Consider the following 22,669-nt stretch of genomic DNA (forward strand, 5'->3'; position numbering starts at 1 on the left):
TCTCCATCTTCTCTTTTTCTGCATAAGGGGATGGAGAGGGGGGTTGCCAATTAAGTAAAGTAGCCTTGCTGTGGATATACTGTGTCTTGCTACATTATATCTGACCTAGGGCAGTGGGCAGGATACAGGAATGATCCATCATCCATGAGGAGCTAAGATGAAAGGGAGGAGGGTATTGGAATGGATGGGATTGGGTATGTGCCTTTCACTTGGCTACTTCCCTTATGAAAGAGAAAAAGCTCTTGGTATATATATATAGACTATTGAGAAAAATATGCATCATACTAAGTCCAAAGTATTATCAGTATTATTGGTTTTTATGTAGTGCTATCAGATTGCTATCAGGAGGTGAGTGTTGGGGGAGAGAAGCTGGAGGGGGTGGATGGTTTTGGATGCTTGGGTGCAGATGTGGTGGGAGGGGAGAAGTGGAGGTGGAGGTGGGGTGTGGGTTGGGAGAGATGAGTGGGTTATTTGGGGGATTGGAGAGTGTGGGGAGGTGGACATTTGGGAGTGGATGCTGGGAGGAGATTGTAAGGGGGAGTGATTGTGCTGACAGCACTGTGCAGGGCAGAGGCGGGGAACATAGGAGAGAAAAAGAGGAGGAGTTTGAATGTATTTACCTAGTTGTATTATACGGGAAGGGGAACTATGCTCGTGGTGACCCATTTTTGTATCTTGCAAGATCAAGTTTGTTCTTAACCACTTCCATACGGTGACGCCTACGTAGGCGGCATGAGGAGCAAGTGGGTACTCGAAGATGCCGATGTCGGCATCTTCATTATATTTATTGTAGTTGTACCTACGTAATTTCCATTCTCTCTAAACTGGCTTCATCAATTTTCTATGGTTATCAAAATACACAGGTGAAAGAGAACGAACGATTGAGTACTGACTTTATATTTTATAATGAGATTATTATGACGAAACATCGCACGTCAGGCAGCTAATGCTGTCAGACGTGAGATGTGCCCCGGAGTGAAGAGGTTAAGTTCTTGTATTGTGTTTGCACACACTGTTTTTTTGTCCAATTTGTTCCATATATCTATCACTCTGTGTGGGAAGCTGTTCTTTTTCAGGTCTCTTCTGTAGTTATCCTTTTTGAGTTTCATTGCATGTCCTTGTATTTTTCCATTGTCCCACTTTAATAAGTCCTCTCTATCAAGGTGTTCTTTTCCTTTCATAATTCTGTACTGTAGATGGTTAGTAGGTCCCCTTGTTCTCTTCTTTGTTCCAGGGTCAGCAATTCCAGTTCGGCCAGTCTTTGTTCATATGTCAGGTTTGAAAGTGTTGGGGGCCATCTTTGTCGTTGCTCTTTGTATTCTTTCTAATTTTCTTATATTCTTTTTTGTACTGGGTGACCATATCAGTGCTGCATATTCCAGTTTTGGCCTTATCAGTGTTTGTAATATTTTCTTAATCATTTCCTTATCCAGGTATTTAAAGGCCACCTTTATTGATCTCAACAAATTGTATGTTTCTCCGACTGTTTTATTTATATGTTTTTATCTGGTGACATGTCTTTGGTGATGATTACTCCTAGGTCCCTTTCTGAATTTACTTTCTTCATTTCTTTTCTGTCAATTTTATACTGTCCTGATATTCTCTTTTTGCTTTTCCCAAATTCAATTATACTGCACTTCTTGATATTGAATTCTACCTCCCATCTCTTGCTCCACTCTGAGACTTTGTTCAAATTGCTCTGTAATGAGTCACAGTCTATTTCGGAGTTTATTCTCTTTAATAAGTTTGCATCATCTGCAAAGTAGTTCATGTAACTTTCAATACCTTCGTCCATGTCATTTACATAGATAGCAAATATTATTACTGACCCCTGTGGGATGCCACTACTCATTTCTTCCCATTTTGAATATATGTCTCTGAGCACTACTCTCATTTTTCTTTAATGTAGGAAGTCCTCCATCCAATTCAATAGTTTTCCATGTATGCCTCTATTGTTTCCAGTTTATATAGCAATTTTCCATGTGGTACCTTATCAAATGCCTTTTGTAAGTCCAGGAAGGCACAGTCTGCCCAGCCATCCTTTTCTTGCAATATATCTTGAATAGAAATAAATCAAATTAATGGTACATGATCTCCCTTGTCTGAATCCAAATTGTCTTGGGTTTAATATATTATTCTCCTCCAGATGTTTTGTCCATCTATCTTTGATGATTCACAAATTTTAACTATTGTGCTTGTTAGGGACACCTGTCTATAATTTGTTGGGTCTTCCTTATTTCCCCCTTTGTATATTGGCACTATATTGGCATTTTTCCAGTCTCCTGGTAGTTTTCCTTCTTTGAGTGAGCATTCAATTATTTTGTATATTTTTCCTGTTAGTTCATCTATACATTTGTTTAGTATCCAGTTTGCAACTCTGTTTAGGCCATGTGACTTGTGAATGTCAAGCTTTAATATTTGATTCCTTATTTCATTTTGAGTAATATTTAATTTCTTCATTGCAGGAAATTTTACTTCAAGTCTTTGGTCATAGTTTTGTAGATTTTTTTCTCTTTGGTGAATACAGATTTGAAATGTTTGTTCAACCTGCCATTTCTATATCTTCTGTGTATTCTCTGTTACCTTGATGTAATTTAAGTATTTCCTGTTTACTTTTTAGCTTGCCGTTTACATATCAATAAAATAATTTGGGTTGATCTTTACATTTGTCTATTATGTCCTTTTCATAATTTCTTTTTTCTTTATGTATTTTTAAATTTTGATTTCTTAGTTTGGTGTATATTTTCCATTTCTCAGATTTTTTTTCCCTTTTCCATCTTTTCCAGGCTTTATCTTTTCTGTATTTTGCCTCTGCACTTTTTATTATACTAGGATTTTATATATATATACTCTTTCCTGTTTTTGTCTAGGTACCAGTACATACTTATCCACTCCTTCATTATAGATTTCCTTCCAAATTGTCCATTTCACTTCCACCTTTGTTTCTTCATTATTAAATTTTTCCCAATTTGCTTCTTGAAAGAATTTTCTAAGTTCCCAAATCTGTGGGCAGTGGGCAGGGCAGTGGACAGGATGCAGGGATGACCTATCATCCAGGAGGTACCAAGATAGGAGGGATGGAGGAGGGTGGAGGGGAGTGGATATGGGAAATGAAATGGGTGGGAGTGATTTCTTTGCCTATTTCTTTTTGGCTACCCCCCATGTAAGGGGGAAAAAGCCTTTGGTATATGTATTTACCTAGTTGTATTTTGCGGGAAGGGGAGCTATGCTCGTGATGTCCCGCCTTTGTATCTCGCAGTGTCTAGTTTGTTTTTAAACTCATGAATGGTTTTTGCGCATACTATTTCATTGTCCAGTTTGTTCCAAGTGTCCAAAACTCTATGAGGAAAACTGTTTTTCTTCAGTTCTCTTCTATAGCTATGTTTTTTGATTTTCTTTCCATGTGTGTATGTATGTATCACTGTGTCCTTTGTACTTTTGTTCATTTGTTCTTTGACTATTTCTTTAAATAGTATTTCTTGGTTTTCTTTGTCTTTCATTTGTTTTTTTATTTCCATCATGTTTGATTTTTTTTTATATTTTCACCAACTTTGCCTGCCTCTATTAATATCTTTTCATTAACTTCCCTCAACAAAGTTTCATTTATAATTGTGTCTTCATTTTTCATCTTTTCATTATCACTTTTTACTTTAGCCAGTTCCTTTTTCATTTCTTCCAGTTCCCTAACTAATAGTGCATTTTCTTTCATCAATTCACTCACCTCTTTGTATAATTGGTTATGTTTCCTTTTCCATTCAACAATATCCCTTTTCATTTCAAATATTTCTTGGTTTATTAGTATGTTTTTGAGGTCAATACCTCTTTCTGTTCTGAATCCATGGAATGATTCGTCTTCATATCTGGGACTTTCTATATTGTATATTTTCTTTCTAACCACTCCCAAAGACATTTCATACGTACTCATATCTAATCTTCTTTTGGTTGTCTCTGCGTATGTTGGTTTATCATCCATTTCCCTTCTTTTTTCTATTCCCTCCACCTCTGCCTTCCAAACCTCTTTTACTAACATATCTTCACTCATTCTTTCCAAATATCCAAACCATCCCAATACTCTTTTATCAACCCTATCTCCCAACTCCCTTTTTACCCTTACTCTCCTCCTCACCTTCTTGTTCCTCACTCTATCCAGCCCAGTAACCCCTGCCATACTTCTCAGGCATTTTGTAAATGATGATAGATAATAAAAAAAAAAATAATAATAATAATAAATAGATAGAATGAAATATAATAAATGACAGGCATTACAGCATATTGCTTAGGTATTTATCAAAATGAATGTTAAAAGTTTGAACTGTATTACACTGCACTACCTCTGCAGGAAGTTGATTCCATTCATTTACTACACAAAGGCATAATGCTTTTGACTGGCTACCTCCCCTGTAAGGGGTAAAAAGCCATTGGTATAAGTATATATGTATGTATGTATGTATTTACTACACAGATGTCAAAGTTGTTTCTCCCCGCTTCCAAATTAAATCTACTTCCTGACAGTTTGAGACTATTATTTCTTGTCTGATTTGCATTCAGTGTGAAAATGTCATCGCTTTTGATGTTGTCAATTCCCTTTAGAATCTTTAAAGACCTGTATCAAATTGCCCCTGAGTCTATGCTTTTATAGGGAAAATAGATTCATATGTTTTAGTCAATTTTCATTTGATTTACTTCTGATATTTGGAATCAGTTTTGTGGCTTGCTATTGTACATTTTCCAATCTGTTCATGTCTTTAATGAGATTTGGTGACCATACAGATACAGCATATTCCAAATGTGTGAGCAAAATTTGACGCAGCCCGAAGGGATTTCTCCCTGTCCTCTCCTTTTATGCAATGGGGTGACGGAGAGGGGGGGTCGCCGATTTAATGAAGCGGCCTTGCTATGGATGTGCTGTGTCTTGCGACACTGCTTCTGACCCAGGGCAGTGGACAGGGTGCAGGGATGACCCGTCATCCAGGAGGTGCTCAGATAGGAGGGAGGGTGGAGGGGTGTGGAGTGTTTTCAGGGATGGAGTGGGTGGAAATGATTTTGTGCCTTTCCCTTTTTGGCTACCTCCCTTGTAAGGGGGAAAAAGCCTTGGTATATGTATGTATGTATATGTATGTATGTATGTATGTTAATGACAGATGGACTTTTAAGTGAAAAGGTCATGCAATCAGTCCTAGAATCTTATTTTCTTTCTCTGAGGTGGAAATACATTACTTGGATGATTTGAGATCATTACTGATAATTATGCCACAATCCTTTTCACTATCCACTTTTGATCATGGATACCCTTTCCTCCCTCTCATCTTGGTTCCTCATAGATAATGGATCTCTGTATCCTCCCAACTGCCCTGGGTCAGAAACTGTGTACCAAGACACAATACATCCACAGCAAAGTTGCTTTATTTAACTCATAGCTTCCCTTCTCCATTCCCTCATACAGAAAAAAAGAAGACAGGGAGAAATCCCTTCGGGCTGTGTCAAAATATCATTCATGCATAACCAATCCCTGCCCCCCTCCCGTCCTTGCATCACAGTATCCTTTATACACAGTCAGTAATAGTAAATTTATAAAAAATTGCAATTAATCCTTATCATGGAATTCTGATTCATTATACACTAGTTGAAATGATACTTAGAATTTGTTATTCTTGTATTTTTATTATCTAATGTGTAGTGATGTATATTCTTTATTTGGATCATAGAAGATTAAAGGTATATTTGATTATTGTTCTTTTTATATATGTGTTTAATGCAGATTTATATGATTATTATTATTTAGGTGGGAAATTTCTACTTATTTGCTGGTTTTGATCAAGATAATTGTGATAATCAGTTGAAGTTAGCTTTAATTTTTGTATTTTATTTTAGTTTGAATTCATTTAGTGACATGTGTTTTGTATATTTCTTCTTGCACAGGCTCATAATGGTAATAGAGAGTTTGAACAATATGGTCATTTGAACAAGGAGAGGTTAGGCAGTGCCCATTCAGATTATTTCTCAATGCCAGATGACCACTCTGCTGAACGGGAAGACACCCGTCGAGAGTCTCAGAATTCTGTGATGATGCCTGATATTCATCAAAATCCTCATAGTGAAGCATCCACTAGATTGAGAAGAGAGAGATCATGTGAAGGTTTCAGGCCTGCATCACATCAAGGAAGCCGTCCTTCCTCCCCCAAAACTCAAGTTCGTACAGACCTGAGAAATGGTTTGACTGCAGTTCCAAATATGGTGCATCAAACTGCAAATGATTTAGAAGCTCCTCCTGCTGGAACTCATCATAATTTTTCTCAAACTTACACTTTAACTCCTGAGATAAGGAAATTCCGCATGGATGACATACTGAAGCGTATTAAGAGTCAACGACCAGCATGTGAGATAGACATTCAGTCTCATTACAGAAATATAGAGAGACAGCATCGAGCCCTGATGAAAGGAGGCTCAGCTTCTCTTATGGGTAGTGTGACTGATGTACTCACACATCGTTCTAATGTGTCACAGGGAGATGGTATTCTCTATGTAAGTCAACCAGGAAGTCACAGGTTAACCAGAGCATCAAGTGCTGATCTCATAGTGAATACCAGGCAGGAACAACCTACACACCTCAATCCAATAGTAAGTAATCAAAGGAGGAGTAATTCCAGAATCCATAGTGCCAATGAGAAACATGTCCCATCGAGAAAAATAAGATGTTCCTCAAGGGAGAGGAACTTACAGAAACAGGGTAATGGTGTTACTTTAGTTGGTGAAAGGAGACTAGCACCTCAAACTGATATGCCAAACTGTAAGAACAATAATATTCATCCATTGCAGAGAAGTAAGACTACTGTAGGTTTTACAAGGAAACCAGATATTGAAGACCTGTCCTATGCACAGAATCACCGTAATCCTTTGTCTCAAATAGCCAAGACTGAAGTCACTAGAAATACTGGTGATAGGGAGCAGGCACCAAAAAGGGCTTTTAGCAAATCCAAACAGAATATGTATCCAGGGTACCCGTGTATTAATGAAACCTTGGACCTTAATTGTACCAGAACCTTACTGAGTCCAAGAGAAGATCGTTCTCAAATAAAGAAGGGTATGGGTGAAATTGTAGATGTTGATCCACGGGAGTTCAATTATCAAAATAATAATGATAACTTAATAAGTCCCAGGCAATACTCTCCTGAACAGAGCCATACAAATCTTGACAACTGTTTTGTTACCTGTGATCTAGATCAGCTCTCCACACATCCGTCTGTACAAGGGTTATCATTAGATGTTTCTAATGATACTCTTCTTCCTGTGACCAAAAACTATGAAGACCCCAGTGAGGGTACTTCAGTAGTAGCAACAATGGGGAGGAGTTCTGAGGAGCAGATCAGTTCCATACCCTTATCCCTTCAAGGGCCACCCTCCAGGTCTCCCTCACCTACATTCTTTGAACATCAAACCTCAAGATCACCCACTCCAGTTTTATTAAGACATTCACCTGTGAGGTCTCCATCACCAGTGCCCATTGAGAATTCAACTCCCAGGTCTCCATCTCCTATGCACAGCAAACAGTCAGCTGCCAGGTCTCCTTTCCCTGTGTCTCATAAGCACCCAAGTGCTGGAACCTCCTCCCCAATCCTAACAAAGGTAAGTTGCCCATCTCTCTCTCTCTCTCTCTCTCTCTCTCTCTCTCTCTCTCTCTCTCTCTCTCTCTCTCTCTCTCTCTCTCTCTCTCTCTCTCTCTCTCTCTCTCTCTCTCTCTCTCTCTCTCTCTCTCTCTCCTGCTTTCTCTCTCCTGCTTTCTCTCTCTCTCCTGCTTTCTCTCTCTCTCCTGCTTTCTCTCTCTCTCTCTTGCTCTCTCCTCTCTCTCTCTTGCTCTCTCCTCTCTCTCTCTCTCTCTCCTGCTTTCTCTCTCCTGCTTTCTCTCTCTCTCCTGCTTTCTCTCTCTCTCTCTCTTGCTCTCTCCTCTCTCTCTCTTGCTCTCTCCTCTCTCTCTCTCTCTCTCTCTCTCTCTCTCTCTCTCTCTCTCTCTCTCTCTCTCTCTCTCTCTCTCTCTCTCTCTCTCTCTCTCTCTCTCCCTTTCTCTCTCTACCTCTATCTGTCTTCTCTCTCTTTCTCTGTCTCTTTCTCTCTCTGTAGTCCTATTTGGATTATACTTCTCCATCCCTAATATAATTATACATTTCTTTTTATTTGCTAAGTCTCTTACTATGTTCTCCTTCTCCCTCATCACTTTAATAACTGTGTCCTTAGTTTGTTCTTTCATCTGCTGTTCCATTATACCTCTAAATTCAATTTTATTGTTCTCTTGTACTTTTTTCCAACCACTTACCTCTTTTGCTATGGACTCTTTGTTTTCTTTATTCTTCTTCTTTAATTCCTCATTCTCTTTCTTTACTTCTCTTAACTGTCTTTTTAATTCTTCTATTTCTTTAGTTAGATTTTGATTCTCTTTCTTTAGTTCTTCCAGTTTATCAACTCTTTGGGTAACTAGAGTTAACTGGTTAAACCTAACCTCCCATTCTTTGTTAATTTTTTTTAGTTTCTCCTCTAGATTTACTATTCGGGGAAGGTTTTCACCTCCTCCCTCATTAAATCTGTAAAAGAAGTCATCTTCTCTTTCCATTGAGCTGCTATTATCTATATTTCTGCTCTTGACACCTCTGCTTCCTTGTTGTTCCTTGTCTGTGTATTCTGCCCCCTGTTTGTTTACACCTCCCCTAAGATCCGGGGCCCGTTCTTCCCCTTCCTCATTTCCTTCCATTTTCCTCAGTTATCCCTCTCTCCTATTTCTTCACCTTCCCACTATACCACGAGCTTTCCCCCTTCCCTACTAATACATCAAGGTACTCCCTCATCGTTGAGATCCACGAAGGTTGCACTTCTTTTCCTGAGTTCCAATCTGCGCCGTGTATCCGCCGACATACATGTGTGTGTGTATTAGTTGCATTGTAATGGATGGCTATCCTTCGTGGATGTGCCTTGACATGATGTATGTATTGGAGTCATGATAATGTAGCTTGGTAGGTATAAGGAAAGGTTAGTGAACTGTCTAATGACATTAGGTACTTGTGTCAGTAGCTTCATTGGACAATGGCAAGGTGTGCTGCATTGTCTGAGTCAGATAATAATGATTAGGAAATGTGAAGGTTAGCAAGATTGGAAGTATTGCCAAACACTAGTGCCTGTCAGGTACCCTCTTGTATGCATGTGGATCACATGTCAGGCATGTCATAATGGTAGGATACAATCCCAGTTAGTTTGAATATGGAAGGAACTGGTGTACTTATGAATAGATAAATACTGCAGTAGCTCTGCATAAGATGAGGCAGAGAAGTTCAGTAAGGTAGTGAGATTCCTATTGAGCTGGACAAATAGAGGTAAGGGTCTGTTAGGTTTATTAGAAGTGCCATGGTCCCCACTCATGAGAAGTTTACATAAAGCACATAAACTAAACATATTCCTGAAAAACTCATCAGAATTACTGGGTAGACTAGCAAGAAATGGGCTAACTTTGATGTTCAAGCCTCATTTATCAATATGTTCACAGAAGGGGCCATAGATAATATCATAAACATTGTTAAAGACATATTGTTAAGGATGAATTACAAGTAACGAAGGAAGACCATATCAAGTTGGTTTCCTTATGAATTGGCTTCAAGTTAGTTGTTTTCAATGGTATAGAATATTTCCATCATGATGGGTTACCTATAGGACTCTTAATCTCAATACTATCATATTTATACTTGAAAGAATAAGAAAATAATTATGTCAAACTCACAGGCAGGAATGTGTACTAGGGGCAATACATAAATGATGTTTTGGTGGTGGCACGTAATGATATTAACCTGAGAAGTTAGCATGGTTGAATGACATAGAATTGAGAATATAGATTACTCTTGAAAAAGAAATAAATGGTTAAATTCTATTTCTGGATACTATAGCATAGTGAAGAAGACAAGATATGGAGCAAAATTTAAAATTCAAAAAACAAGTTACGGTAATAGAGAAGATTACATCCAGTTCTGCTTTGGATGTAGTATCAGAATGAAATCTGGAATATTTTTATTATTGTTGTTGTTTTGGGTTTCAGAATTGATATGGAGGAAAAGATTGGATCCTATGAAAAAAAAATAGGGAAAAATTGCTTTGAAATTTATAGTATTTTGTAGACGTTGGTAAGTGTGGAGTTCCAGGAAAAAATTGTAGTGGAGGGTTGATGGTGATGTGTCTAGAGAGTTGATGATAGCAAATACAGTATTTAGGAAGAAAGTCAAGCATAAGTACACATGGGAGAGAGTGGTGGATGGAAGGGTGGTAGAGCATTAATGGACAGTATAGTGGTAACCAGTAGTATACTAGGAAGAGTTAAGGATGTACATGTTCTAAGGGGAGATAGTGGAGGAATATCAGGTAATTTTTTGGTGGAAGGTAAGTTGAGAGTGGAGGATAGATGGAGAAAGAGGAAAAGGACAAAAGGTAAGGAGGTGTTTAAAGTGAAGTGGTTAAATGAGAAAGAAAAGGAGAAGGAGTACAAGAAGCTGAGAGAGGAGTGGAAGGGAGTGAAGGATAAAGTAGAGCTAGGAGTGGAAGAGACATGGGGATGGTTCAGGGAGAGAGTCACAAGGTGTGCAAAAATAGTGTGTGGAACAAGGAGGACAGGTGGAAATAGAAGGAAGGGTAGTGAGAGGTGGGATGAGGAGGCAAAGAAGGTTGGAGAAGAGAAGGAGCAACTTTCACAGATGGGTTACAAAATAAAATAAGAGAATCATATGAGAGGTACAAAGAAAAGAAAAGAGAAGTCAAGCATAAGATAAAGGAGGCAAAGAGGAGAGTAGATATGAAATGGGATAAGAATATGACAGAAAATATTGAAAGTAATAAAAAAATGTATTGGAAAGAAATTTAGTGAGGAAGAGGAGGTGAATCAAGTAAAGAAGAAAAGGTAAAAGGTACAAATGGAAAGACGTTAATGGGAGAGAAGGCAGTAAGAGGAAGATTGGTAGAGTATTTTAGGGAGTTGCTAAATGTGAAGGATAGGGAGGGAAAGGTAGTTGCAGTGGGAAGTGCTAAGAAAATGACAATAATGAATGAAGAAAATGGAGGAGAAATAAACATGAGGTGAAGGCAGTTATTAAGATGATGAGAGTAGGTAAGGCACCTGGGTTGGGCACATGCAGAATGTCTGAAAAAAGGAGATACAGTGATGGTGGACTGGCTGGTGAGGTTATTTAATGTTTGTTTAAGCAAGGGTAGAGTGCCGGAGGACTGGAGGAGTGCCTGCATAGCTCTATTTTACAAGGGAAAAGGGGGCAAATGTGAGTGTAGTAGTTTCAGAGGGATCAATTTGTTAAATGTAGTTGGGAAGGCTTATGGGAGGGTTTTGATTGAGAGGATTAGAAGAACAGAGGGAGTAATTGGTGAAGAAGAGTGGGTTTAGGACAGGTAAGGGTTGCGTGAATCAGATTTTTGTGGTAAGACATGTGAGAAAGCTTTAAGAAAAGGTAAGGATGTTTATTGGGCTTTTATAGATTTGGAAAAGGCTTATGACAGGTAGACAGGAAGGCACTATGGGAGGTATTGCAGATATATGGGAAAGGAGGAAAGCTGTTAAGAGCAGTCAAGTTTTTACAAGAATAGTAGAGCTTGTGTTAGAATCAGAAATGGAGAGAGTGAGTGGTTTGAGGTAAAGGTGGGACTTTACCAGGTATGTGTTATGTCACCTTGGCTGTTCAATTTATACATGCATGTGGTGATGTGAGAGGTAAACACAAGGGTAATGGGTCAGGGATTGGAGATGATTAAAGGAAATGAAGAAAAGTGGGAGATAAACCAGTTGTTTGCTGATGACACTGTGCTTGTAGCAGGATCAGAGGAGGGATTGAGGAAGTTGGTGACAGAGTTTGGGAAAGTGTGCGAAAGAAGGAAGTTGAACATAAATGTGAGTAAAAGTAAGGTGATGAGATGTACAAGGGGAGAAATTGACAGCAGACTGAAAGTGAATATTAAGGGAGAGAGACTGGAGGAAGTGGATAGTTTTAGATTCTTATGTGCAAATGTGGTGGGAAAAGGAGGAGGGGAGGCGGAGGTAGAATGTAGATTGAGAGGAACAAGTAAATACTTTGGAGGATTAAAAAGTGTAATGGGAAATAGACATTTGGGAATGGATGCTAAGAGGAGATTATATGAAGGATTGATTGTGCTGACAGCACTCTATGGGGCAGAAACATGAAACATAAGCGAGGAAGAGAGGAGTTTGAATGTGTGTAAGATGAGGTGCCTGAGAAGGATAAGGGTTAATAGAGTGGAGAGAGTGAGAAATGAGGAGGTGAGGAGGAGAACAGGGGTGTAAAGGGAGTTGGGAGATAGGGTTGATGATAGAGTATTGGGATGGTTTGGACACATGGAAAGAATAAGTGAAGAAAGATTAGTAAAAGAGGTGTGGAAGGCAGAGGTGGAAGGAGTGAACATGAGGGGGCGACCAAGGATGAGATGGATGGATGGGGTAAAAGGGACTTTGGGAAAGAGGGGAATGTCTGTTGAGGAGGGATGGGAGAGGACAGAAGATATGGATGAATGGAGAATGGTTGTATATAAATGATGCATGAGGAGAAGTAGGTGGGGGATGGGGAATGGGGGAGTATGTGTGAAAAATAAATTGATGCATCTTGAATGGATTTCTTAGTATTCTCTTTTTCTGCATGAGGGAATGGAGAGGGGGGTTGCTGATTTAATGAAGCAGCCTTGCTGTGGATGTGCTGTATCTTGTGACACTGCTTCTAACTCAGGGCAGTGGGTGAGATGCAAAAATAACCTGTTATCCAGGAGGGGTCAAGATAAGAGGGAGAGAGGAAAGTGGATGGAAGTGGAGTACAGGGTGTTTGGGATAAATTTGGCACTTTTTTGGAAAGGAAAGAAAAACATCATATCTTGGCTAAAAATTGATGTATTCTCAAAATTCAAAATGCATCTCTTAGAGGATCTTTTGCCAAATACAGCTCACTCAAAGAATCTGCCTTGAGCCTCCACCATGGCCTCCAGGCAGGACCTGAACCTGCAGCATGCAGCCTTCACAATGTCCTTTGAGAGACACCTGAACATCAGTTTGATCCTGGGAGTTCCAGGCAGTATAATTGGTGTCTTTTTCAACTGTGCCCCACACATAATAGTCCATGGGATTGCAATCAGGTGAGTTAGGGGGCTAGATGCTGGGACTGGTGAAGTTGTAGAAGTTCTCAGACACTTCTGGGTTTTCCTGGAGGTGTGACATGGAGCTGAGTCCTGCTGCCACACATATGGTCTTCCCATAGCCATCCTCTCCACCCATCACTTGACAGCAGTGGACAGCAACTCAGTATAGCCATCTGAAGTGAGTCTGAGTTCCTCTTCAAAGATGTGGGGTGGCATGATGTGGCCTTCACTGGAAACACACCATCACAGTTTGAGGGAACTTGGTCTTCATGAAGTGTGGGACTTCATGTGGACTGTAGGCAACTGGTCCTGGCAAAAGTTCTTCTTGTCTGACAAGAACCAGAGCATCCCTGGCTCAACTGGGTGTTTGACCTTATTGAGGAGTTTCTTGGCTTTCATAAGGTGGTTTTCTTGGGCCTTGGTGGTGAGTAGTTGGCCCTTGCACCTCTTGTATAAGGAGTAGTGAAGATCCTCATTCAGTGCTTTCTTCATAGTCACCACTCCGACACCCATCTCTTTTGCCAAGGTTTGATTGCCTTGCCTGGATCTTGCTGCACCTTTTTTTTTTTTTTTTTTTTTTTTTGCAGCTTCTCAATGAATTTCATTGTGCAGACAGAGTCAGAATGCCTGCTATGATCCTTCCTGCTAGCCACTGTTTCTACATTTCCATCATAATTCTCCAGCACAGATCTCACAGCCTTCACAGTATTCAAGAAGGTTTGAGCTTTAGCTAAGATTTTTAATTTTTTTAATCTGGTATGAATCATCATGATGCAGGTTATTCTCTTCCAATATTCCAGTGTTTTCCCTTTGTCCATGCTCTCTAGCTCTCACACCCACCAATAGTACATACAATCAGCTATCCATTGCACTTTACCACTATTACCTTACCTTACCTTACCGTCGTGCCATATCCTCATGGACTTCGGCAACCATGGAGCGCCACCGTTCACGGTCCCTAGTTACTTGTAACATCTGTGCTGGTTTGAGTTGTTTTCCCGTCGCCCTCATCAGCCCGTCCATATACTTCTCCCTCTGCTTTCCTCATGCTCTCCTTCCCTCTACCATTCCCGTCATCACCACCTCTTCCAACCCTTCCTTCCTCATTATATGTCCTAAGAATCGCAACTGTCTTTTCCTTATTGTTATCATCAATTCCCTATCTGTCTCCATTTCTCTCAATACTTCTTCATTTGTTTTCTTCGCTGTCCGTGGTACTCTTAATACTCGTCTCCATATCCACATTTCTGTTGCTTCTAAATTTTCCTTCAGTTTTTTGCTGATTGTCCACGCTTCTGAACCATATAATAGTTCTGAAATGACAGAAGATAAAATAATTATTATATTTATCCTGAACACCCAGTATATGGGGATGGAATGGGTGGGAGTGAATTTTATGCCTTTGTTTTTTGGCTACCTCCCTTATAAGGGGAAAAACCTTTGAAGGTAACATGCAAGAGATGAGAGTAAATATGTGGGATAGGAATGAATATAGAAATGAAAATGAATTGATATTCTATGTTTGCAATGAAATTTCTTGGAGTGCTGCAAAGCTGTAATATTTCATATTGCTTTTAATATTTTCATCACATTTTATGATGTACCTTTATTCTGGCTTCAATCAGGAAATGTTCTTCAGCTCCTTCAGATAAATCTATCTTGATAAAGCCTTTTATCTTATTATATGATTTTTACATTTATCTTGATTGCTACCTGGTGATTTAATTTATTTAAGGGAAGCTCCCCCTGCAGCAGAAAGCCTGGGCCTTCTTCAAGAGAGATGGTGATGTGTAGCAAAAGTATTAATAAAATGATAGACTAATTGATTACCATATCTACCTCCCTTATAAGGGGGAAGAAGCCTTTAATATACAGAAGAGTAGGTTTATGAGAAGGTTGAATTGGGAATGATAAGTCTGCTCACTACATACACTTTGCAACTTCTCATGTATTGGAATCTAAGATACAGAAACATTTTTAGATTTGGGTTTATGATGTTGTAAAGTCATCAAGGTTGGCTAAAGAGTCAAAACAAATTCATTGGAGCTAAGTGGAAGACCAAATTAACACAGAACTGGTTTGCAATGAGCTTTTCCATCAATGAATATGAAACTATGTAAATGTATGTAATACAATTAAAATATTTTTTCTTAGTTATCCTTACCATAGGAAAGAACATATTTAATTCTTTACAGAATGTTTATGTATGAATTATGATTAATTTCTTCTTTTTTGTGACAGGAGCCCATGAGCAGTAGTAAAACAGTCTTATCAAAACAGAATAAATCTATCTTGAAGCATTCTTCTCTGAATGAGAATGTATCTAAGACTAGTCATTTGCCTGAAACATACAAGAAAGGAGAACTTCCAAGGTAATTTGTGTATCATCCAAGTTCTTTATATTTACCTATAACTTGTATCTAGATTCATATATTTGCCCAATATGATGCTATGATTTCCATGATTAGAATATGTATATAGCCTATGAATGCAGATGATGAAAAAATTAATCTAGAAGTTGAACATATAATGGCCACAATTCTAAGAATACTTGATTTTTTCTATGCGTACACAGTAGGGTCTGTATATGAACATAATTTGTTTGAATTTGTTCATTAACTGAAATGTTCATTATGTGAATGCAGTGTAATTTGGTATATGTAGTTTTGATGGTATCTGGTGATTTTAGGGAATTTTAGATACTATGAAAAATTTTGGTGTGGCAACACTAGAGGCTGACCAGTGTCAGTATGGTGGGAAAGGTTTATGGTTAAGTTGTCATTTTTGTTTTATATCAAAGGTTGATAGGGAGTTCATGGTTTTATTTTGTTCCACGTCAATAAAACAGTTTGGTAGTTTATCATAGTAGTGGCTTTACCAGTAAGTATGCCTGTAGGAAGTAGTTGGGAAGTTTGTTATTAGTGGGAACAAGAAAAATTTGTGCCAAGGTGGTAAACAGGTGATTTGACCTTGGAACAAACTTTATTTACCTGGACTACCATTTGTAAGTGCGAGAGAATGTTTTTTTTTATTTTAGTTGTTGAAATAATCATCCTATATGCTATCTACAGGTTTGCCATGGTGGGAAAAGGAAAATTAAGTAATAGAATTATCAATTTATGTGACAATAAGGGAAATGTGGTGTCATAGCTAAGATGATGAGTATTGAAGATCTGGCTAGTTTTATACTGTTTTTTTAGAGGTTGATGGATTAGCACTACCAAGAAATAAGAGAGAATGATCAATAGGATTCTACAAAGATAAAGAAAAAAATGAAGGTTTTCATTCAATGCATGTTTGATGTGTATGGACAGCTGGAGATTGTGTGATGGTTGAGAGAATAAGCAGCTGTCTTCATTGAAATATGGAGGCTAGGATGGCTAGTCAGATGGATGGGAGAAGGCTCAAAGAGATTTTTAATGTTAGCATTTATAACAGGATTAGACCAAATATTGACATTAAAAAGTGACAATAAAAATTTACAATGATATTTGAGGGTAATTGATGATGTGACAATAATAATTGGTGATAAGAATAATGACAAAATTGATTGAACATAGTTGACTGAAATGATTTCATAGTAGTTGATGATACATACATATACCAATTGCTTTTTCCCCCTTACCAGAGAGGTAGCCAAAGTCAAAAGCTATAATTCCACTCCCATCCATTTCATCCCCACCCATTCCATTCCTATCCATTCCACTCCCATTCACCACTCCTCCCTCCCTCCCTCCCTCTCTGTTCCTCCTGGATGGTGGGTCATCCCTGCATCTTGCCCATTGCCCTGGATCAGAAGTAATACAGCAAGACACAGCACATCTACAGCAAGGCATACATACATACATACATACATATACCACAGCTTTTCCCCCCCTTACAAGGGAGGTAGCCAAAAAGGAAAAGGCATCAAATCACTCCCACCCATTCCATCCCTGAATACACTCCACTGCCCTGGGTCAGAAGCAGTGTCGCAAGACACAGCACATCCACAGCAAGGCCACTTCATTAAATCGGCGACCCCCCCCCCCCTCTCTGTCCCCCCATGCGTAAAGGAGAAGATGGGGAGAAATCCCTTCGGGCTTCGTCAAATTTTGCTCACACGTACTACCTCACCCCCCATCCCCCCACCCATTCCACCTCATGCAGCACAACATCATCCAAATACAACCATTCTCCATTCACCCCTGTCTTCTGTCCTCTCCTGTCCTTCCTCAACAGACATTTTCCTCTTCCCCAAAGCCCACTTCACCCCATCCATCCACCTCATCCTAGGATGTCCCTTCATGTTCACTTCCTCCACATCTGCCTTCCATACCTCTTTTACTAGTCTTTCTTCACTCATTCTTTCCATGTGTCCAAACCATCCTAATACTCTTTCATCAACCCTATCTCCCAACTCCTTTTCCATGCCTGTTCTCCTCCTCACCTCCTCATTTCTCACTCTATCCAGTGTAGTAACCCCCATCATACTTCTCAGACACCTTATCTCAAACACATTCAAACTTCTTCTCTCTTCCTCTCTTATGTTCCATGTTTCTGCCCCATACAGTGCTGTTGGCACAATCACTCCTTCATACAGTCTCCTCTTAGCCTCCATTCCCAAATGTCTATTCCTCATTACACTTTTTAATCCACTGAGGCATTTACTCGCTTCTCTCAATCTACATTCTACCTCCACCTTCACTCCACCTTTTCCTGCCACATTCGCACCCAAGTATCTAAAACTATCCACTTCCTCCAGTCGCTCTCCCTTAATGCTCACTTCCAGTTTGCTGCCACTTTCACCTCTTGTACATCTCATCACCTTACTTTTACCCACATTTATCTTCAGCTTTCTTCTATCACACACTCTCCCAAACTCTGTCACCAACTTCCTCAATCCCTCCTCTGATCCTGCCACAAGGGCAGTGTCGTCCGCAAACAACAGCTGGCTCACCTCCCACTTTTCTCCATTTTCTTTAACCATCCCCAATCCCTGACCCACTACCCTTGCATTTACCTCTCACACTACCCCATCCATGTATAAGTTAAACAGCCAGGGCGACATAACGCATCCTTGATGAAGTCCCACCTTTACCTCGAACCACTCTCTCCATTTCTAATCCTGACACAAGCTCTACTACTCTCATAAAAACTCTTGACAGCTCCTAGAAGCTTTCCTCCTATCCTGTATATCCGCAAAACCTCCCACAGTGCCTTTCTGTCTACCCTGTTGTAAGCCTTTTCCAGATCCATAAAGGCCCAAAAAACATCCTTCCCCTTTCCTATAGCTTTCTCACATATCTGTCTTACCACAAAAATCTGATCTACACAACCTCTACCCGTCCTAAATCCACACTGTTCCTCACCAATTACTCCCTCTGTTCCTCTCCTAATCCTCTCAATCAAGATCCTCCCATAAGCCTTCCCAACTACAATTAAGAAGCTAATCCCTCTGAAACTACTACATTCACACTTGTCCCCTTTTCCCTTGAACAGTGTAACTATACAGGCACTCCTCCGGCACTCTACCCTCTCAAGAAACATTAAATAACCTTACAAGTCAGTCCACCATCACTGTACCTCCTTTTTACAGACATTCTGCATGGCATCCATCCAGACCAGGTGCCTTACCTGCTTTCATCATCTTAACAACTGCCTTCACTTCATCCTTCCTTATTTCTCCTCCATTTTCCTCACTCATCACGGTCATTTTCTTAGCATTTCCCACTGCAGCTATCTTTCCCTCCCTATCCTCCTTCACATTTAGCAACTCCCTAAAATATTCTGCCCATCTTCCCCTTACTGCCTTCTCTTACATTATCATCTCTCCATCTGCACCTTTTACCTTTTCTTCTCTACTTGATTCGCCTCCTCTTCCTCTCTTAATTTCTTTCCAAAACATACTGTGATGCATACAAGGGAGTGGGTGGGGATAGTGGGTTAAGAAGTGGGGGGTAGGGGGGGTTGGGAGTGGTTATGTGTGAATATTTTGATGCAGCCCGAAGGGATTTCTCCCTGTCTTCAATTTTCTCCATGAGGGGGTCCATTAAAGGAAGCTGCCTTGCTGTAATTAAATTAATTAATTGATTACAACAAGGCAGCTTCGTTTAATGGACCCCCTCATGGAGAAAATTGAAGACAGGGAGAAATCCCTTTGGGCTGCATCAAAATATTCACACATAACCACTCCCAACCCCCCCCTACCCCCCACTTCTTAACCCCATCCCCACCCACTCCCTTGTATGCATCACAGTATCATTCATACACAACCATTCTCCACTCACACCTATCTTCTGCCTCCTCCCTTCCTCAACAGACATCCCCCTCTTGCTCAATGCCCCTTTCATCCTGTCCATCCATGTCATTCTTGGTCATCCCCTCATATTGACTGCATCCATGTCTGCCTTCCACACTTCTTTTACTAATTTCCATATACCTCATCCCACTTTTACCTACATTTATTTTCCCAAACTCTGTCATGAACTTCCTTAATGCCCCCTCTGATCCTGCCATAAGCGCAGTGTTGTCAGTAAACAATTGTTGATGATAGTTGATGATAATAATTGAAAAGCCATGGGACACTGCTGTGGATGTACTGTGTCTTGCTGCATTGCTTTTGACCCAGGTAGAGGGTGGAAGACAGGGATGACCCTTCATCCATGAAGAGATAAGATAAAAGAGAAACAAGTGGATGAATAGGTGAGAGGTGGATGCATGCCTTGGTTGGCAACCCCCTTTATAAGGAGGAAGAAGCCTATGGTATATAGATAGAATAATTGGCAATTAGATATTGAATGTAATAATTGATAATAGTAATCAGTGATGATTGATGAAATTAATTCAGTATAATTGAGGAACATAATTACAGTCGAACCTTGAAAGCCCGGACTAATTGGGGGGAAGGGCGGTCTGGTCATGCCAAAAGTCCGATCATCGAAAATGTCGCCCTAACCCCTGTAGATTTTCGTAGCGGTATACGTATGGGTAATATTGGTTCTAGTTTTTTTTTATTCTTGAATGTGTATAAGGCCCCCATGCCCTAACATATTCAGTAAGATATATATATATATATATATATATATATTTTTTTTTATTATCGCTAAAAGAAAGCTGAAACTTTAGCGTAGAATTTTTCTACACCGTGGAAACGTATCTTTTGGGGTATGATATTTTATAAGTAACGCAATTACCAATAAAAGTCATATTTTGATGTACCATTTATTACTTGATATCTAGGTCTATGATTTTTAAACAAAAGTTTTGAGTTTTTGAATGTTTTTAACAGCCCGCTGATATGTAGAAAAAATTTCCTTATGTCCTTGTGCAGTTGCCACATGCCGTTATTTTACTATGTTTTGGTACAAAATTCTACGAAACAGCAGCCCTGGTGGCGGCTTGACTGGGCTGGGCTTGAGTACACGTGTACAGCCGTCGCTGCCACCTACCGGACAAATAGGGAACTTTGCTTGAAAAGTCCGCCCTTTGTTCATTTCAACCGGTCATACGAGGGCCCGGGCATTCCGGGTCCGGGGTTTCGAGGTTCGACTTTAATGATAATGTTAACAATAAAATGATGATAATTTACAACAATAATTGGTGGTGATAATTGATAATGATGATAGGTTATAAGAATTTGCAAAAATAACTAGCAATAAAGATTTATGATAAACATAAGTGATAACTAATGATAATTAATGTTTCATAATTAATAATTGGCAATTGTAGTTGATGAAAATAAGAGTATAAAAATGCTGATAGAAGTTGATGATAATGAACTTTATATCAATTCTATTTTTGCTGCAGAAATCTTTTCATTACCAAAGATTAGATAAATTGCTACATTTTATCTGCAAGGACATGACGAAGAACCTTAGGATTTTTTTTTTTTTTTCATGAAAGTGGCAGTTGCCAACAAGACTGATGAGTTAAACACCGTATGAGGACGGAGCCTTTATTTGTACGACGTTTCACTTATTACAGCTATTTCAAGTACAAGTTGAGATACATATGCTTGAGATTAAATAAGGGGAAAGGAGGGAATGGGGAGAGAAAAGAAGAAGGGGGGAAAGGAAGAGGAGGAGGGGGAGGAGAGGAGGAGGAGAAGGGGGAGATTGAACACTGGGAAAGGTTGAGAATGCTAGCCCAAACATCCGTGGGCGAAATGTTCACAAAGGGTGGTTTAAATATTTAAAATTTTGCTGGCCATGGGTATTAGGGGAATTATGTGGGGCGAGATGTTAAACATGCCCCTGTTTTGTTCAATGGTGTTGGTTCCATGAATGACCGCTGCTTCTAAACACTTCCTGCGGATTTTGTCTGGTTCTCGTACCCATTCACTTAGGATTTTTGTTCAATTTAAGAATTGTTTCAATTGAAAAAAAAAGAAAAGAAAAAAAAAGAAGAGTGTTAGGCATTAGTTGCAACAAAATTTGTAGAGGACTGCTGTGCTGAGAGGCTATATTATTTCATGAGAATTATGGTTCACATTACAGGTATTTACAGAAGAGGAAGGAGAAGCAGAAGCTGGCAGAGGAAGCTGCTGCTGCAATTGACCATGATTGCCCTCCAGGTCATCAGCCTCTGCCAGACCACGAGAGACGGAATACATTACATTTGCTTAAGAAAAGTGAGTATTTAAAGATTGATATGGTATATATATTTCTTTTTTCTGCATGAGAGGAGAGAGAGGGGGTTGCCAATTAAATGAAGTGGCCTTGCTGTGGATATGCTGTGTCTTGCTGCATTGCTTCTGGCCCAGGGTGATGGGTGAGATGCAAGGATGACCTGTCATCCAGGAGGAGCCAAGAGGAGAGGGAGAGAGAAGTGGTGTCGTGAATGGGAATGGAATGGGTGGGGATGAAATGGGTAGGAGTGGAATTGTGCTTTTTTACTTTGGCTACCTACTTGGTGAGGGGAAAAAAAGCCTTTGGTATATGTATGTGTGTATGTATATTGTCAATATATGTGTATAGGTTTAACCATATAACTCATGCATACATACATGCATATACCAATGGCTTTTTCCCCCCTTACAAGTGAGGTAGCCAAAGTCAAAGGCATAAATGCACTCCCACCCATTTCATTTCATCCCACATACTCCATTCCCATTCACCACCCCTCCCTCCCTCTTTTCTTTGGGCTGTGTCCTAATATAATTCATACATACTCCCTCCCCCCCATCCCCCACTCACTCCCTTCCATGTATCACAGCATCATCCATACACAACTATTCTCCACTCACCCCTATCTTCTGTCTTTTCCCTTCCCCAACCAACATTCCCCTCTTTCTCAGTGCCCCATCCAATCCATCTCATCCTTGGTTGCACCTTCATGTTCACTCCCTCCTCCTCTGCCTTCCATACATATATACAAACATATAAATATATATACCAGTAGGTCCTTTACTCCATATAAGGGAGGCCCAACAACTGAAGCTGGTTTACTGTCCAGCACTTCATTGCATGATCACCCCTATCTCCCCATCCTCCTTTATCCAATTAACATTTTATAGAACAGG

The 22,669-nt window shown here is 39.7% G+C and overlaps 1 protein-coding gene across 2 annotated transcripts in view; it reads left to right on the forward strand.

Moving 5' to 3' along the window:
* Nucleotides 1-22,669, forward strand: part of LOC143025457 (uncharacterized) — a 43,686-nt gene that overhangs the window by 14,100 nt on the left and 6,917 nt on the right. For both annotated transcript variants that reach the window (XM_076185147.1, XM_076185148.1), the window contains 3 exons: nucleotides 5,920-7,623; nucleotides 15,409-15,539; nucleotides 21,645-21,778. In XM_076185147.1, coding sequence (XP_076041262.1) covers nucleotides 5,920-7,623; nucleotides 15,409-15,539; nucleotides 21,645-21,778 — 1,969 coding nt within the window. The remainder of the gene's footprint in view (nucleotides 1-5,919; nucleotides 7,624-15,408; nucleotides 15,540-21,644; nucleotides 21,779-22,669) is intronic.

Source organism: Oratosquilla oratoria, chromosome 5, assembly GCF_046742065.1.
Source record: "Oratosquilla oratoria isolate Oo_2021 chromosome 5, ASM4674206v1, whole genome shotgun sequence".
NCBI lineage: Eukaryota > Metazoa > Arthropoda > Malacostraca > Stomatopoda > Squillidae > Oratosquilla > Oratosquilla oratoria.